Below are 19,511 nucleotides of genomic sequence, written 5' to 3' on the forward strand. Positions count from 1 at the left end.
TTTATAACTTGTTTAAATGTATTATCATTTTATTATAGGCTTTAGTTTCAACTGGATGCAAAATACATGCAGTCATAGGTATGATACATGCTGATAATACATTTGCTTTGCTGGTCTGTAAAGAACAAAAAAGTCCAAATTGATAAATGATCTAATCATTCCAACACTTAATTCTTAGAGATTAGATCACATTGTGGTTTTCCATGTTCCAAGTCTTTAGCAGAAGTTAAAGCTCCCTCATGTGGCCACTTAGGTGAAGTGCAGCAGAGTGTCCTCACACTCCCTTGGCACAGTGACCTTGTAGCTGTGGCATGCTAGTTTGTAATTGTTGTCATTGTTGTTATCCCAGAAATCACATCCGTTTACATGGTAGCAGATTGCAAACTCAAGGATAGCCCCAGGCTGCAAGATGAAAGGTGGGACAGGAAGGCGAAACCTGAAGATATCAGTGCCTGGGGTCCCAGAGTCACCAGGGTCCCCACCTGATACCCAGGAGGCAATAGTGTGTGTTTGTGTTCTCCAGTTGGTGAAAGTATAGTGCACTCTGACCTTTTTTTCATAAGCTAAATTGATTACATGTATGGTGCCTGTTATGCCTTGTTCTGAGCACACCACCTGCTCCAGAGAGACCTTCTGAGAGCGAAGACGGTTTTGGAAGTCTGGCTGGCTCCCCATGTGTTCAGCGAAACAGGGTCTTAAATATGGCAGGTTCAGCTCAGGTGACTTTCCAAAAGTCAGTTCGGAGCTCATCAGCAGCCTGAACATCACAAGAGGAGGTATTAGGGGGTCCTCCTGACCTCTGAAGACCTTCACCTCCTCTAAATCAAGCCCCAATGCATCAACAAAGCGTACCTGAGCCCTCCTTGGCTCTCTTTTCTTTTCTGAAGCCAGAGAAAGAGATTTGGCCCTTTTCCTCTGAATGGTCTTCATGGGGTTGTCAGAAGAAGTTTGCTTCAGACCTTGTTCCTTCATAGAGGTGGGTCTTGGAGAGGGTGGACGGATCCGAATGGGTGCTTTTGGAGGTTGGGGCTTTGGATCGTATACGTCTCTGAGTCTGATTGTTGTGGTCGGCCTGCTGGGGTAAATCATAACCTTGGCTTCCGTCCAGTTCTTCTCACCAGCTGATCCTGACATTTTCCACTTTAAATTCAACTTAGAGATAAAAAGATAAGCCAATTACTTTTTTATCATTAGAATACTGTGCAAATAATGAAAATGTTGGCAACTGCTACATAGTTTGAAGAAGAATCAGACCTTCACAGTTGTGTCCTGCTGTTGAGCTTCTCTCTTCTGTGACCTTGTTGCGATCTTGCAGTTGTTTTGAACCCAGTCAGAGGCACATGACAGCTAGAGGTGTCAGTGAAGCACCCCCAAAGCACTTTGAGCAAAGACCCACAAACAAGAAGTCAGTGTGTAATCTGTGCCCCCTTGGTGTTTTAGCTTAGTGTTTGACATATAACATGAGACATGAACTAGGACTGAGGTCCAGAGTGGATATTTATAGCAACTGGGGCGGTGACTCTGTTCTATGAAGAGGTCTTTTTGTCTTTTAGTTACTAAAATCAAACACAGTTAAAAGATTTATTTAAAAAAAAAAAAAAAAGCTTAGAAATTGGGATTTTGGATGATATAATACTGATGCCATTTCAAAATCCTTTTCAAAGTGGCATTTTGCTGGATTCATTCCAGTGACATGCAAGGGGGGGCAGGTGGTCGTCGTCCCTCCTCCTGACGTATTTGTTGAAAACACACGTAGTAAAGTGCCCTCTCTGGAGCCAAATTGTGTGTTAAAATGCCCTTTTAAGAAGCCAAAAATACCCCTTTAGGAACCAAAAGGCATGCTACACTGCTCTCTCGGGAGCCAAAACACATGTTAAAACGCTGCCCTCTTGGGAAGCCAAAAATACCCCTTTAGGAACCAAAAAGTATGCTTCAATTGTCTCTCAGGAGCCAAAACCTGTGTTTAAGTGCCCAATTGGGAGCCGAAACTTGTACTTAAAGGTATAGTGGAGGATTTTTATTTCCGGTTGAATCATCAAAATAATTGGTCCTCCTAATTGTCAATCTTAAAATTTAAACATTTTCTATTTAAAAAAAAATAATAATTATTTAAAAAGTCAATGTATACTTAGACAGATTTTATTTGTCATTTTGTTTACACAACCTTAAAACAAAAAGAAATTTCGTGTGGAACAGCTCTCTGGACAATTTCCTCTTTTTAAAAGTGCAGCCTTGAAAAAAAAAAAAACATATATAAAAACAGTAATATAAACATATGACTGTAAATTTACAGTTCTAACATTTTTTTATGTGATGATAAAATATCATAAATATAATAAAATACAATACAATAACTAAATAATAATATAGCATGGGTGCATAAAAACATGATTTTATTTCAGTGTTAAATTCTGTTTAAAGTAACAGATAATCAAAAATGTCTCTGGACATTTACTGGTTGTTGATTTCCGTTGTTCGGACCCTGCTGATTTTTAACTGGTTTCCCCCTGGTGTACACTGTAAGCACAGAATGAGCTTCCCACTGATGCCTCCATTGCAAAGTTTCTACTCCACAGGTAAAGTTTGGCATGCTATTTGGAGAAATAAATTTCACATCACCACTAGAAATGAGCTTGTGCTCACTCTTGCACGCGTTTAATAGGTGTTGTCTCCCTGGAGCGGGTTCAGGGTTGTGCATATGCAAATGGAGAAGACCGGTCGTTTAAAAAATTCACAAAAATCCTCCACTATACCTTTAAGCACCCTCTACAGTGGTGGGAATGTGCTATATCCGCCCAAATAATCTGGTCTTTATCTAAGAAATTATTTTTTCTAGAAAACTCACAAGATTTCCAGTTTGCAGATTGTCTCAAACCATGTTGGTAATATATTAAAGAAATGTAAAAAGCTGCTCTTTTCAGATTAAAGACCAAACCTGAATCCTTTTGGCCCACTGAAACACTATATGAGGTTGGAAACTAAAGAAATGAGGAAGCTGGGAGTGTAGATTTATCTTCCAGCAAAACAACAACCCAAAGGTCCATAGATTGTGATGTTAAGAGAGGCTTTCGGTTTAGTCTGACTTAAGCTAAGGTGCAGAGGAGGCAGGGCATTCATCTGTGCCCCAAGATGAACAAAGCTGGTGGAGGCGTACCATGGACTTGCAACTGCCACAGCAAAAAAACTAAACAAAAAAAGAACTCTAGTGTAGGCAACCACTGATTACTAGGTATACAGTTAGTATTGACTCAGCAGGGCGAATTCACAAGCACACCCCACTTTTCAGGGTTTATCTGCAAAGCCCTGTAACATTGGTAATTGCACTTCGCAATTTCTACTACTGCGTGTCCAACTATCTCTAAAAATCCTGCTATTATAAACTTATAAACCAGTTGGTAGAGCAAACAAATGTGGTGAAATGTATGGGGTGTGGAGCCAATTACAGTTGATTACAACAAAGAAAATGCCTGTCACAATCCAAGCTGAGCTCATGGTTATTATCAGCACGTACCGGTAGTTGATTTTTGACTTCCAGCAAATGAAACAAAGCTGGGAAATGGACTGAGCAACAGAGGATCAGGGAGCAGGTTGGCACACTGAAAGATAAACAGAGTTTGTTCCATTTTTGGGCCAGGTTGGAGGGAGAGGACTGAAGAATGACTGTTTTACAGTAAGTCATGAATCTCAGCAGCTGGGTTGTACTCTCATGAGAAGATGGGACAGGAGAAGCCTTCCTGTGGAGAGTCCTCCTGGATAATGTGCCTCCAAGTTCTGCCTTCATACCTGCTGGCCGGGCAGGGAATGGTGACAGCCGGAATGCTGTTGGACCGCATACAGGTTGGTGTAAAGTCTGGTAGATGAAACATAATGGAACCTGTGAGGTCCGGAACAGTAAAAGGGCTTCATTCAAATGATAGAAACTCTTTAATGGCTTCTGTTTGCTTGGTTATTATCTGCACTCTTTAGACTGACTGTCCAAGTATACATTTTTTTTTTTTTTTTTTTTCTTACGAACATTTTTAGTTTTAAAGAAAAAAGCCTGTGTATAAATCTGAACCCATAATCAGGGTTATCTTAATTCAATATGTGCTACAGATGTGGAGGTCCTGATGACCTAGCAGGTGACCCTGACCCTCGATGATAAATAAACTCTAAGATACGGTAGAGCTGGAGTTTCTGTTATCGTCCGGGGAAGGTTAAAAATCAGGAAATACATGAAACAAGAAAAACTGTTTATAAAGAGAAGTTTAATTAATCCTTTGCTTTTAAGAATCGTTATGTATCATGAACACGTAGAGCAGATTTTATTTCCATGTTTTTATAGACCATCTACAATAAACATTAAAGATATTGTAATGAAAACAGACAACAGATAACACAGAACTAGTGGATTTAATAAGCAGCAGATCAGATCAGATTCAATGAGAGGTGAGGTATTTCTAATTTAATATAAGCTGTAATATTTGCCCAACTTAATTTATTACGGTTTTTATAAAATTGATTATTTAAGTTGGATCAACTTGATTGAAATACTTGTTTTCAACTGAAGCAATTGAGCAGCAGCATTATCTTTTTAGAGTGTACACGGTTGGAAGCAATCAACCAGTCTGCTCTGAAAATTTGCGTCACCAAGAAGGTATAATCATGTCAGCCATGATGATGTTTAGAGACTCTAATCCAGCATTAGCATAGGACGGACTATGTAACATAAAGCATTTTTTTTTTTTACCCCCATAGTGTAAAAATATGTAACTAAAAGACGATCTAACACATCTAACTAGGTTTCGTTTTTACTGTTAGAGTTTGTTAAGTACAACAACAAAATCCTTTCATACCCGCAGAATAATAACAAACAAATCTTTAAAAAAATAAAAATCAACGTTGTGATTTTTGGAAATATTAAAATATGCAACAAAGTTTGAAGTAAACTTTTAAGTTTTAATAGACATATATTTTGCTATAAAATGTAAATCTATAGCAAAATATATGGCCTAGGGAGTCCAGAGACTAATATGAAACTAACACATCATCTACTCAATATGTGGGAAAACCAACACCCAACTAGCTGTAGAGGCATAAAATCAATAAAATAAAATAAAACTTGTTCAAGGCACAACTGACTGATAAGGAACCTCTGTCCTTATGGTGCTGAGATAAGCTAAGTACTTTGGGATGGTGGACCATGTTGTGGCATGCTATGGAAACAATCATCTGACCATTAATGTCAATAAAAAAAGTTCAGAAGAAACATGAACAGGTAAAAGAGTAGTAACATCATGGGAGAAAACATGGAGCTGATGGAGGACTATAAATATCTTGGACCGGAGAAGCAGCCATGGAATTGTCTATAAGAAGGGACAGAGCAGACTGTCCTTCTAGAGTCTTCTGTAATCGTCTGCTGGGGTAACCTCTGGAGATGATCATACAAAAAATAATTGTGAATAATAAATGAAGAACTTTATGGACAATCCTGAGCATCCTCTTCAGGAGACTGTTGGACAACATCAGAGAATCTTCAGTCAGAGGTTTCTCCAGACCCACCGTAAGACAGACAGCTACAGGAGATCCTTCCTGCATACATCCATTAGCATCTAGAGCTACCTGATGTAGAAATATTCATAACGAAAAAATAAAATATATTATTTAACTGTCTTGATTGCCACCATGGACAACTGTCCCCAAGACAACACTGTCCCTTGCTGATGTTCAATTACATAGGGACCAACTCTTCTAAAGGTTACTGGAAGCACTGGGGTTTATTTTGAAATGTCTGAGTAACAGAGGGTTTTTTATGCTTGCAGGGCATTTGTTTTTAGTTATTTATAAAAGAAAAACGTTTACTGCTATGTTTGATTTATTTCAACTCTTCATGCAGGTCTGCTCCGTCAAACCTCAGAAAGAAAACAGATTGTAGATTTTGGGGAAAACAAGAGGATGAACACTGTTGTATGTGATGTTTTATTGCCTCTATATGTGAGTCAGAAGGGGGAGCTGCAGGGAGGAGAGTCATGTCTCAAGGACAATTTTCAGCTGAGTCACTGTCCTAATGTTTGCGTGTCTGTGAGGGGCTTTAGGTGTGGTTCCTGCTGAGCATCTACACTGTTTTTTTTTTTGTCAAATAAAACATTACATATTGTTGTCCTGTAATGTAAACAAAGGAAATAGTTGCCAGAACTACCTTTATGTTGGATTTCCCTTTTGAATGTTTAGCTGCTGGGAGGGGGTTAGTTCTTAACCCTTCCCAGACATAGGAAACTATATTATATAATAAAAACAGCTGATTTTTGACAACAAACAGTAGCTGATCAAGAAGAATCAGCTGTGTCCTTCCCAGACAGCAGCAGCACCACGTGTCAGCGACAGGTACAGCACCTGCTGCTGCTGCTAGGAGTGCGTCAACAGCTCACATTCAGGACATTGGGCTGCAGAGAGAGGAGGAGCTATCAAAGAATACAGGAGTACAACTGCAATGTCCTCTGAAGTGGTTTCTAAACAAATCAGGGGAAGAAGATCCTCATGAAGTGTGGTCCATTTTAAGCTGAAGAGGAATCGTGTCTCTCATCCTCCTTCAAACACCCACACTCACTCAGTCTGTCCTTTCCACAACAACACCTCGTCATTGGTCATCCCTCCTATTGGAACTTGAAGGGAACTAACAGAGGCATAGGAAAAACGTATTTGCTTCATTCGAACAGCTTCCAGCATCACCACTTCTATCAGCCAGAAGGTCACAGCCTGGACGGGCTTTATCAGTATGAAGAAGGGACTGCAATCCGGGGGGCAGACTCCAACGGGACATCACAGCATTGTGGACAAAGAGAAGGAGATGTGGAAAGAGAAGGGGGATAAAGAATGGCAGAACAGGAGGGTTGAGAGGAAGCTTCTGGCCTTTTGGATGTCCCTGTCCCAGGGGAGGTGGATCCTCTTCAGACCCCGAGACAGACCAGGCTTCCAGCGCTCAGCCTCGGCCGCTCGGCTGCTGAAGAGTGAGGCGTGATAGGTGAAAGGAGGGATGTGTGTGTTTGTATATGTGTGTGTGCGTGTGTGTGTAGTGATTAGTGAAGATCTGTCAGATGCAAAGGTGTCAGAAGAGGCCAACAGACCTGCAGCAATTGGACTTATGTGTTTGTGTGCGTACTCCACTATAGTGGATGTAGTGACCCATGTTCCCACTGAGGATCTTTGTGATGCCACCAACACCAAACCTCTAAGGTAGACTTGAAGCGATCAAATCAGACCCTTTGTTGCAAATATTTAATCTTAAGAATGATGTTTAAGATCTAAACAGGAAGTGGAGTTTTACCCCTGAGTCCAAGTCTCAGAACAGAGCTGAACCTTTAGGTGGTGATGGGTTCATACTTAAAGCTATGGTGGTGACATATCGGGCCCTGGAGCTCCGGTTACAGGGAAAGAAGCTGAGGGGCTTCACCTGCAAACTGACTCGCTCAGGCCTCAGCTTTCTACCAGAAAACTCATGGATCATTGAGAAACAGGTCCTACTCCCTTATCTGGTGTCTGGACTGGGAATGGTGGCAGCCAGGATGGTCATGGACATAGTGCAAGTATGTATTCAAATATTTCAGTGTTTTTTCATGATTGTGCAGAACTACAGAAAAGCATGACATTTTTTCACTATTTGTAATGACTGCTATTTCCTCTTGTAATTGTGTGTTGTATCAAGAAAGAGAAACCAGAAGTCCTGTTATTAGATATCTTGGTAGGATCCAAATTTGTGCTTCCTAAAGTCTTCATAAGAACTTCCACCTCGGAACGAAATAGGTTTCCCAAATACTCCTTCAATGTCAATAGTAGGCCTACTGGACGCTTCATTCAGTTTTCTATTCCTGTAAATTGGCGCTAAGGTTACGCTAAAGAAGAGCGCCACATTTACTGTCTTTTACTTTTGAAGGCAACAATATGCCACATGTATCAGACTTTATATACTGAGGTCTGATTTCTTCAAAACCTGTGTAGACTACAACCAGAATGTATTTTTTACTGCTTACCATCGGTATTTACACCATAAAATTAAATGCTTTATTGTTTGCACACTTTCAAGTCTGTCCAATCAGCTGTGTTTGCACAAAATGTGAGCATCTGTGATAATTATTTGTTCATTAGAACTGCATTACAGATCAGTTTACATTGAGTTTTCAACCGAACGTATTTTCCACAGATGTTAACTTCCTGTCTGACTCAATACTTTCCCATCAGAATGATGCGTAAGCGAGGCTAAAATAGACCCTGGGTTTATCTTACTGGAGAAACCACCGTCTATACGGCCTCATTAATTTCAACATATTAAGATTGCTACCAGCTACATACAACCTGATTTTCTGTTGGATCAGAAGCCGTACTGAATCAAATGTGTCTTGCCCTTTAAAGCCACTTTTTATCTGCAATTTCATGCAAACTGGAAACAGTTTGAAAAATAAAATTTTTACTTTTTTTTTTTTTTTTTTATCATTTGTTGTTAGCAGATTCTCCAGGGTCGACAACCTGTGGCTCCAGAGCTGCAAGTGTCTCTTTGGACCCTCCACAATCTCTTAATAGAGATTAAACATAATAAAGAGCCAATTAATGGTTTAAATTAACAAATTCTGTTCTTACAAGCTTTAGCAGTGTTTTAAAGAACATTTCAATTAAATTTTCACTACAGAATGATTTTAGATCTATATTTCTTGTAACTATGAAACCATGTATTTATTTTTTACATAAAATAATATCCCACTGAACAAAATCTGAATGTTTCCCCTAAATGACACTTTCATGTGTTGTCCTTATAAAAAAAAAAACAAAGATGCAAATAAGCTGTTTTTTTGTTTAAAATGGCAACAGATTTCCTATTGCAGATATTTGAAAAAATAATAAGCAGTGATTTTTTTCAACCGCCATTTGCAGTTTTTAGTTGGACTTAGGGTAAAATGGCTCTTTGGAATGGAAAGGATGCAGACCCCTTTTCTACACAGACATCAGCCCCACTAGAGAAGCTCCTACTGCTTGTCCTGTTTCATATCTACAGGGGGTTATCACACCCTCCACCAGCACATTTCTCTTTGAGGAGGATTCTGAGGCTCCATCTGGGGCCAAAATATTTAATAATCACCTTTGCATCACAGTTTGCTTACAATACTAGAGACTTTTTATTTTATTTTACACTTTGTTGGTAGAAGTTAATCCTAATCCTAAACCCAGACATGTTTTCAGCTGAAATTTGAAGTTTATAAAATCTGACTAAATGGTATAGAATAATGTAGGGCTCAAACAAGTGTGTGAGTTTTTGGTAAATGCTAAGAGCCAAAACACATGTGTGGATATTTTAAAAAATTTCTACTTTCATAGAAATTCCTACTTATTAGTACAGCTAAGGTTGAGCATTTGATCACTATGCTTTTGAACAATTTGTGTTATTTGACTTTAATGGCTGTATTTCAAACAAACTTGGAATGGTTTAAATAGGCTCAAAGACAACAAAGTAATTTTTTTTTGTTGAGTTTTTATGTCACTAGTGATTCATCTTTATGGACAGTAGGCTGATAGGAGAGGGGGCACAAAAGAGGGGGAGAGACACGCAGGAAAGGACCACAGGATAGACTCGGACCCTTGTCGCCCGTGTCATGCACTGTGTCACCAAAGCACGCCCCAACAAAGTCATAGTTGTATAGTGACCTCACTTAAACCTGTTTTATTAGTAAAATTCCAGTTAACTATTTTCAAATGCCTGTGAAAGGAGACCTATTGCTTTGAGTAATATTGAGCAAAGTAAACCACTTTATAAGGCTCATCTTCTAAATACCAGGGAAAAATGTTAAAAGAATGATGTCTGCCATTAATGTGGCATTTAGCAAATTGAAAGCATTTTTTTTTATCCAACAATCACTAAACAAGAAAAGATTAATCTGATCCAACAATTCAAGTAGAAAAAAGTTGTGTCTGTTTAAACAGTGGATGTTGATATCTGCTTTAAAATGTAAATTGATCCATGGAAAAAGGAAAATAAGATAGAAAAGGTCTTCTACTTATTGTCACCGAGATGTACATCAGAATTGCTAAAAAATAAAAAAACTAATTTCCGTTCTTTTTAGCACTGGGAGGTGTTCCAGGAGATCTCTGAGGTGTTTATCTTGGTGCCAGCTCTGGTGGGGCTGAAGGGAAATCTAGAGATGACACTGGCATCCAGGCTGTCAACAGCAGTGAGTGCAAAAACACTAACATCCTCACACGCACTATAAAAATGAGATCTGTCAGGAAACTGATCATCTTCACTAAAATGCAAGACATTTAGCACTTTAAGAAGTTTCCACAATGACACAGATGTGAGGAAATATTATGTAAAAGAGGTCCCATCCACAGGCGAACACCGGGCAGCTGGACGAAGCCCAGCAGCGGTGGAGAATGGTGATCTGTAACATGGCCCTGATTCAGGTGGCGCTGCACCAACACAAACACACGCAAACCCTCTTATTAATAACTAACACAAACACCTGGTATCTTCTGTCCTTTATCCCTGGAAACTCTGTTTGCATCGCTATGTCCACCTCTCAATCCAAAACAGCTCACCTCCGCAGCTCTTTGGATAATGCTTTGAGGCAAAAAAATGAAAAGATTAAGTGAAACAGATGATCAGAGACAAGAGTGGCCAGAAGTGTGATTTTAGTTTTTGGATACAAGCTGGATGTGAGCTCTGATTTCCAGTAAAGTCTGGATGGGTCTGTGCTAGGTACAGTCAGTCAGCAGGGGTGAGATGGAGTGAAGACTGAAGTCTAGACGGGCAAAATCCAGAAGCGGTCAGACAGTGGAGACTCATTACTCACCCAACTCCAAACAGCAGCCAATAAAAAGGGGACTTGGATGCGACACCAGCTGCAAAGCTATTGTTGTTTTTTGTTACATGAAACTCCTATACTGAATTATAAACCTATCTAAGGAAAATAAACTATCAAAAACAACATCACTGTTGGACAATGTCTTCCAACCCACGCATGAGCTTATTGCAGAGCTAGATAGATCTTTTAGTAATAGACTGCTACTCTCTAGGTGCACTAGTGTTTTCTAACTATCACAGCTCCCAACAAACTTAAACAGTTGTTCATATATCTGCTGTTAGTTTCACATTTTGCTCCATTTTTCCTGTAGTTAATTGCTGTATTAAATGCACAATTTTATTTCTTTAGACTGTACAGTTTAGTTTTGAGAACTAAAGTAAATTTTTTTCTGTTGTAAACCTCTGTAGTTGGTCCTTCTTAATGACTAAACAGTAGTTTTTCCTCTGTTGTAGATTTTTCCCTAGGTGCTAAAAAAAACACCAACTGTCAGACAATAAAATATCTATTCTCTTCTATTCTATTCTGATCTTCTTGGCCTAGATCTACTCCAACTAAATTATGAAATGTGTTTTTGTCTGTATGGTACAGTTTGTTTGGTCCTACTCATCTCTGAATGTACTAATCCCAGTAACAGTCATAAAAAAAGCAGTAACAGAAATGTTTGACAATCGATCCGATGGAGTAGAGCCGGGCCAAGAGGAGCTGGTGGAATAACCAGATTATCAACATAACTGCATTCTTATCATCGGGGGGCTGTTATTGTTTCCAGGTGCAGGCTACAGTTGTGGGCTTCCTGGCAGCCATAGCTGCTTTGGTTCTGGGTTCTCTGACCAGGGCAAGGGTCGATGGTATGCAGGCTGCCATCCTGTGTGCCAGCAGCATCACCACAGCCTTCATTGCTGCACTTGCTCTAGGTTAGTGAAGACCGAGTTGTTGTAGAGTAGAAAACAGAATACAACAGTTAATCTGGTCTGCATGCTTTAATGATTCTTTTTTATGGGCTGTTACAGGTTTGGTGGTGGTGGTGGTGATTATTGGCTCTAGAAAGGTTGGAGTCAACCCAGATAACGTGGCCACGCCCATTGCTGCCAGTCTCGGTGACCTAATCACCCTGTCCCTGCTCGCTGGTGTCAGCAGCTTCTTCTTTACCTACAGAGGTCAGATACACAACTTAAACTAGAAGAACAAAAGCAGCACAAATGCTGAGTAGCTGAAGGTGTAGACTAATTCTGTAATGCAAACATCTGGAAAGCTCATAAAGAAAATGGAATTCATGCATCTTTGTGCAGCTGGATGCTCAATGTTATTTGTTGAAGTGTGTTTCAACCAGAGGAGGGCAGCAAAATTCATTTTAATTTGTAGCCTAGAGTTGAAAGAGATGCATCAGCAAAAACGATTGAAGGAAACAGAAAGCAGAATTATTGTTCAGTTGCATGGTGGCTGATAATTTTTGCTTGTCTGATTTGCTCCCCTTCAGACAGGTGGTACCTTCCCTCAGTGGTGTGTGGCTTTTTCCTGCTCCTTATCCCTGTGTGGGTCATCGCTGCCAGACGCAGTCCACCAATCAGAGAGGTCCTAAATTCGGGCTGGCAGCCAGTTATTTTGGCCATGTCTATCAGCAGGTGGGTCAACCAATAATAGGTCATTTTAACCTTTCCTCTATCTACCTATCCATCTGTCTGAGAAGATATATGCACCCAATGTTGGCCCCAACAAATAGGTAATTTTGTAAATATCTAAAGATAGAAGTGCTTCTACAACATTTTTATTATACATTTTTAAAAAAGACCAATTGTGCTTAGATAATAAAATCCTCCTTGAAATGTTCTCAGGATAACAATATGTATTTTAGTTTTATTTACATCTTATAGAGTAAGAATATATTTTATAAATTTATGTTAAAGTTTATATATATATATATATATATATATACATATAAACCATGTTTCAATTTTCTTAGTATCGGAGGTCTGATTCTGGATAAAACTGTGAGCAATCCCAACTTTGAAGGCATGGCTGTGTTCACACCAATCATCAACGGTGAGTCAAAAAATATATTTTTTTGATTTAAAAGAACACAACATTTAAGCCATTAAACCTCAAAAGTCAATAATTATCCTGAAAAAATTAAGAGGTTGAAATAAAAAATGAAATGTCAGTGGTCTTAACAAGCCCTAACAGTTTTTTTTTAATTACCCTATTTGGTTTTCTTACCAATTTCTTGACTTCCTAATTAAACTTTAAATTTCATCTTCAGTTCGGTGTTAAAAAGAGAGATGATTATCCTATATAAATAAATATTGAAATAAAAAAGCTAATAGAATAACCTTAAAATCTGTTGGGAAATTAATTTTTTGTAGAAGGTTAGAATTTCAAGTGATTCAGTCGAAATGTGGTGCAAATCAGGGTGTTTCCTGAACCCTAACGGGAAGCACTTTACCTTTAAAATGCATACATACAGAAGCCATGTTAGACCGTTGCAGTGCAGCTACAGTGCCTTGCCAAAGTATTCAACCTTTTACCACATTTCATGCTTCAAATATAAAGATATAAAATTGTGATTTTTGTGAAGAATCAAAAACAAGTTGGACACAATCATGAAGTGGAACAAAATGTATTATATGTTTTAAACTCTTTCAACAAATAAAAAAAAACTGAGGAATGGGGCATGCAAAGTTACTCAGCCCCTTTACTTTTAGTGCAGCAAACTCTCTCCAGAAGTTGTGAGCAGTGAGGATCTCTGAATGATCCAATATTGACCTAAATGACTGATGATGATACATGGAATCCACCTGTGTGTAATCAAGTCTCTGTATAATTGCACTTTTTCTGTTACAGTCTCAGTCCCCCCAAACACCAGACATTATTTTGATGTTGGAGTTTAGGCTAAATCTGGTCGGTCCCTCAAAGTCTTTATTTAGTTCAGAAATAGTTGTTGAAAATTACGCTGTGTTGGTTCCACTTTAGTCCAATATTAGACCTTGAAAACGTTGCAAACCAAATTTTCAACTTTTTCAACAATCTGAAAACTACAGCTTTTTACTTTTCAATTAAATTTAGATGTTGTTTTATCGTATTTTCAACCAATTTTTGCTCATTGGGAGAGATCTGTCTAAAGCGCGGAGAGAATCATGAAGAACAAGGAGCACACCAGGCAGGTCCCAGATACTGTTGTGAAGAAGTTTAAAGACAGATTTATCATCCCAATGAGCACTGTGCAAGCAATAATATTGAAATGGAAGGAGTATCAGACCACTGCAAATCTTTGAAGACTGGTCTGTCCCTCTAAACCTTCAGCTCTAACAAGGAGAAAACTGATTAGAGATGCAGCCAAGAGGCCCATGAACACTCTGGATGAACTGCAGAGATCTACAGCTGAGGTGGGAGACTGTCCGTAGTATAACAATCAGCCATGCTGCACAAATCTGGCCATTATAGAAGAAAGACATTTCTCACAGATATCCATTAAAAGTCTCATTTAAAGTTTGCCACAAGCCTACTGGGAGACACAGCAAACATGTGAAAGAAGGTGCTCTGGTCAAAATCAAACATTTTGGCCACAATGCAAAATGTTTGTTTGGCATAAAAGCAACACAGCTCATAAACCTGAACACACCATCCCCATTGTCATACATGGTGGTGGCAGCATCATGGTTTTGGTCTGTTTTTCTTCAACAAGGAAGATGGTTAAAATTGATTGGAAAATGGATGGAACCAATTACAGGACCATTCTGGAAGAAAACCTGTTGGAGTCTGCAAAAGACCTGAGACTGGGACGGAGATTTCTCTTCCAACAAGACAATGATCCAAAACATAAAGCAAAATCCACAATGGAATGATTCAAAAATAAACATATTCAGATTTTAGAATGGCCAAGTCAAACTCCAGACCTAAATATAATCGAAGAATCTGTGTAAAGTTCTGAAAAATGCTGTTCATACATGCTCTCCAGCCAACCTCACTGAGCTCCAGCTCTTTTGCAGGAAGAATGGGTTAAAATCTCATTCTCTCAATGTACAAAACTTATAGAGTCAAACCCTGAACGACTTGCAGCTGGGGGGCGAATATTCATAAGGCACTGTAACTGCAGCAGGTAGGTAGAACTGTAGGGTTAGACGGTGAAAACTGGAAAAAAAATGAAGCTACTGACTTCAGTTAACAGGAGCTTTATATAAAAAGAAATGCTAGCAATGATGCCGCTGGCTTTAAATAACATCTGAAACTGATTCCCCTCTGGCCTGTTATACTGTGGCGAGGCCAGCCTCACCGCAGCCTCACATGCGGCTAGAATAAAACATGAAGAAGCAGTTTTTAGTTCATATGCTTCACTAAGTGGGAAGAAATCCCAGAATAAAATGTAAAAACACTGAAACCCTAAATTGCCTTAAATCGGAACCAAAAACGTATTGGTTAAGTTTGCTATCCAAACATTATGATCTCAACCTTGTAGTCCAGCTTTATTTCATTTTATTTCAAGCATATTATGATTTACTTTTTTTTATAACTAGCTTTTAGTTTTAATTATAGATTTTTATTCTCTTGAATTATTCATATTGAGTATTTGTCTAAATATAAATATCACTATGTTTTCCTATTATATTTTTGTCATGTACAGCACATTGATCTGAAATATGCTGTATATTGCAGCCTTTCCTATCAATAGCCATCATGGTAAAGTTCCTTCTGCAGTGAGTCTGCTGCCAACAATTCCCTCCTAAAACCATTTATGAAACATGCCTTTCTGCTGCCCAATAAAAAGTTATCCCACATGCCTGATCAAATGTACCACTGTAAGTTCAACCTACATAAGTATTTTTTAAGAATTGTATTTAAGCTCGTTCTTTGCTTTATAACAAACAGTAAAAAAAAAAAAAACATGCCCCAGCTGCTGTTAAAATACTGAGCAGTGTTAGAAGTTAACAGAAAACTGTAATGAATTATGCCATTTAGTTTTTACCCGACCATAAAATTGTAACACATGCTGAGGCTGAACGCTACTTCATCAATCATAAGTAATGAAAGTGTTTTTGAAATGTGTGTGGACCGACTCCATGTCAAAGGAGCCTCAAAGAGGCGTAAAGGGCCAGATCCTCTTTGACCAGAAACCCTCTGACCACAAAGCAGCATACTAAGCAGAGAGGAATAACAACAGTCTTTACATGAACCACAAGCCTGATCAGAATGCTAACTATGCATTCTGGCTCCTGTTTCTGCCATCCTCTGTGCCATCCCGGACCAGGAAGTGCATTTGCATTCCAAAGCAGGGCTCTCCTCTCATGCCTTGTTGACCAGTAACACTTCCCTTGTTCTGTTTCAATGATCCATGTGCTTCAAAGCTCTGTGAGCAAAGAGAGGATGATCTGCTACTCATAAAATTTGCCCAAGGGGTAAAGGCTGTTGAAAATACAACACAAACATGGCAAAGCCTTTCCAGACAGTACAGGGTGAAAAACATCCAGGCACAGGAAAAGTTATTGAATAGATAAAAAGTTAAGTGACTTTTTTAGGGATAGTGGCTAATTTCTAATACTTTGCAGTCTGTGCTCAACCTTTAAAATATAAACAGGATCTGGTTTTGACAGATGATGTGGCATTTCTCCTAAAATGAATATGATAATGACACATTTGTTTGCTTAGCTACAATTAAGTGCAACAACTCTGGAGTTAACAAAATTCTGTTTTGTATCCCTGTTTGATTGAAATTAGAAATGAATAGTTTCATTCTATTTTCCATGTCCTTGCAGGTGTTGGAGGAAATCTCGTGGCCATCCAGGCAAGCAGGATGTCTACGTACCTCCATTACTGGAGCGTTCCTGGAGCTTTTCCGCTCCAAATGAGAACAAACTGTCCTGGGCCCTGCGTCACCTTCTTTTCCTCAGGTAAAACTCGGCAAAAATATCACACCCATTAAGATCTGGGTCTGCATGGACATTTACTCAATAGTTGGTTAGTTGGGAAGAATTGAAAATACAATGAAAGAGAAGAAAGTCATTATTCATGGTTGATTGCTCTGTCTTATCCTGTGATGTGATTAACTTGCAAGCAAGATTTATTGTCAAGATATTTAACAAACTCCCGAAAATACATCTGGCCCGAAGCCAGCAGATACGTTAGAAACAATATTTGTGACTTTATGGCTGGGGGAGATCTCTGTGTGTTCCCCCGATTCATCAGTTAACTCTGCTAGTTGAAACATATCAAGCTGCTACAGCTGCTGTGATTGGCTAAAGACTTGACAAGGTAGGCAGATAATCAATCAGCTCAAAGAATTGCACTGAATGTCTCTCCCTTTTGCAAACACTTTCTACATGAGGCTTTCCAGATCAATAGGTGTAGTTCCATTTGAATTCTAAACAGTGTAAATCTGTCTTTTGCCAGGTTAGTGATGTGAGGAAGAGCGTGATGATTCTGGCTCAATTTTTAGACAAAGGGGCTATTATAGCAGCTAAGTTCTTTGGGCAGAATCCTGTCTTTTTTAGCTGATGTCTATGTCCTGAAATTCAGATTTTTGGCTGTGAAAGGTTTTGGGCTTCCTTCCAAAGCCCAAAAACATAAATTCAGAGATGGGTAGAGTACCCGAAAGCAGCCACCCCAGAAATTACTCACATAAAAGGCAAAAAGGTACCAAGTAACTCACCATAAAGTCTAATACTGACAATTATATAATAAAGACAGAAATCAGGAGAAAATTCTGTTAATAAAATAATTATAACAAATGAAACATAACAATTCCAGACAGAAAAAAAACCAAACAAAAACACTTTTCCGAACCATTTTACCTTTTTTATACAAAGCTTATGAAACCAGTACCTCCACTGACAGTATTTCCTCCTTAATGTAGCTTTACCTCCAAGTGTCCCGGTAGGTTCAAGTAAGCATTGTACAAAATAAGAGCACTAAACCTAGGTATAAACTCGTCTGAAGTTACTCAAGATTGATGTGTTAGCCAAGTGTTTGACTCCAGTAAGGGTAGCAATATTTTATTTAGATATTCATGTAAAAAAGTATGGTGCATTACTCTTAAAAAGTATATTTTTATCAAATATGTTATTCAAGTGACTGTAACTGTATAAATGTAAGTAATTACTACCCACCTCTGCGCATATGTTAGGTATTGTTAGGTTAGGATTGGATGTATCTGTGAAAGAAAATACTTTTGCTTCTCTTTTCTTGTTTATCCAGATGTGAACTCTAAATCTGCCAGAGTACTGGTCACCCTTGTCGTGCCGGGTCACTTCCTCTTCCTGTACACTGTCCAGCTACTGCAGGGAGGACACACCCCTTTGACGCCTACCTTCATCTTCTGCTACCTGTGTGCAGCTCTGCTTCAGGTTAGAAACATAAAAAAAAAAAAGAGCTTCTCTTCATGGAGGACATCATAATTTCCTTCATTGTTCTTATCTGAGACATTTCTAAGTGTTGTTCTCACCCAGGTGGTGATTCTGCTCTACTCTGCCACCCTGATGGTCCGCTGGCTGTGGAGGAGGAGCTTGGACCCAGACAACTACTCCATCCCTTACCTCACAGCTCTGGGGGACCTGCTGGGCACGGGTTTCTTGGCCCTGACCTTCAGACTCCTCACCATGGGCAGCTCTAACCAGACTGGACTTTGAGCTTTTATTGTGCAGAATTTCAGCACCAGTTTCTCCCATCAGGCTGAAGGATACAGCTTGAAGGACAATGATACAAAATCAAAGCATATTATGCTTCATTAAAGAGGGAAAAAAAAAAGCTTATGAAAGGTATTTAAAAAAAATAAATTTCCTATTCCCACTTTCTTACTTGATTAGGTGATCTTTAGTGAACTAATGTATGTATGGATGGCCTTTACCTGGTCTTTAGAGAGCTGCAGGGCATGCTGAAATGAAGCACGGTGGTGGCAGTATCATTCTATGAGGAGGTTTATAAGAGCAGAGCTTGGAAAACTTATTTTCCAGAGATAAGACACCAAACACACTGCTACTACTGGTTAAACTAAGCAACTGCAGAGTAATGAAGACCAACAGAACCAATATGAGGTCCAAAGGCTGCGGAGTGTTATGGCTTAATGAGTTAGAATAGATTTACCAAAGCATATGCAGGAAAGGTACATACAAAATTCAACTTCACACGCTTATTCAAAATATATTACATTTTGAATGAAGTCTGTGTGCATTTACAATTTAAGTGCTTTAGAGTAACAGATAGCAGATAAGCTTAAATAGATGAGGCCTTCTATTTGATATCTTACCATGAGTAGTTGCATGGCTAATAACCAAGCACAAAGAACAACATATAAATATTTATTTTAGTTTGGGTAAATTCACCAGTTTTTCTTCCTGCTCCTTTTATCACCGCATGTCAAGAATCAGAGCAATTAGCTCTGTATAAACACACATCAATGCATTTGTACAGCTATTAGGGTAGATGCTTTTTTTATGACCAAAGGACACTACTGAGTGCTGAATGCCGACATAAACCAGATGCTGGCCTCCATGACCTTTTCAGTGTTTGTCTTGGGTAGATGTGTGCCTTGGTCAAAGTTCTGCTGTGTGCCGTCGCTTGGCGTGAACTCGTCTGTGTGTGTCTCTGTTTGTCTGGATCTTTTTTTATTTTGTTTCTTTGAAATGCATGCAGATCTGCATTTGTAAAACTTGGATCAGTTAAATAAAACATGTAGGAGAAGTGACGTTGATGTTGGTGAAA

At 38.9% G+C, this 19,511-nt stretch overlaps 2 protein-coding genes across 3 annotated transcripts; one reads left to right on the forward strand and one right to left on the reverse strand.

The window, feature by feature from the left end:
* On the reverse strand, positions 1-1,475 carry LOC119795483 (protein phosphatase 1 regulatory subunit 3D-like). Its single transcript, XM_038303512.1, has 2 exons — positions 1,255-1,475; positions 1-1,152 (listed from the first exon to the last, which is right to left on the reverse strand). Exon 2 carries the CDS (start codon positions 1,132-1,134, stop codon positions 250-252), a length of 885 nt encoding a protein of 294 aa, XP_038159440.1. The 5' UTR covers positions 1,135-1,152; positions 1,255-1,475; the 3' UTR covers positions 1-249.
* A 2,063-nt stretch (positions 1,476-3,538) lies between these two features.
* On the forward strand, positions 3,539-19,494 carry LOC119795496 (solute carrier family 41 member 1-like). Of its 2 annotated transcripts, XM_038303532.1 has the most exons (11): positions 3,539-3,587; positions 3,672-3,837; positions 10,086-10,193; positions 10,354-10,425; positions 11,596-11,740; positions 11,837-11,983; positions 12,304-12,448; positions 12,787-12,866; positions 16,571-16,705; positions 18,009-18,157; positions 18,260-19,494. In XM_038303532.1, exons 2-11 carry the CDS (start codon positions 3,715-3,717, stop codon positions 18,437-18,439), a joined length of 1,284 nt encoding a protein of 427 aa, XP_038159460.1. In that variant the 5' UTR covers positions 3,539-3,587; positions 3,672-3,714; the 3' UTR covers positions 18,440-19,494. The 2 variants fall into 2 exon arrangements, with proteins under 2 accessions (XP_038159460.1, XP_038159459.1); XM_038303531.1 differs by lacking the exons at positions 3,539-3,587; positions 3,672-3,837 and adding an exon at positions 6,481-7,562.
* The last annotated feature ends 17 nt before the right edge of the window (positions 19,495-19,511 follow it).

Source organism: Cyprinodon tularosa, unplaced genomic scaffold (genome assembly GCF_016077235.1).
Source record: "Cyprinodon tularosa strain WSP-4 unplaced genomic scaffold, ASM1607723v1 ctg512, whole genome shotgun sequence".
NCBI lineage: Eukaryota > Metazoa > Chordata > Actinopteri > Cyprinodontiformes > Cyprinodontidae > Cyprinodon > Cyprinodon tularosa.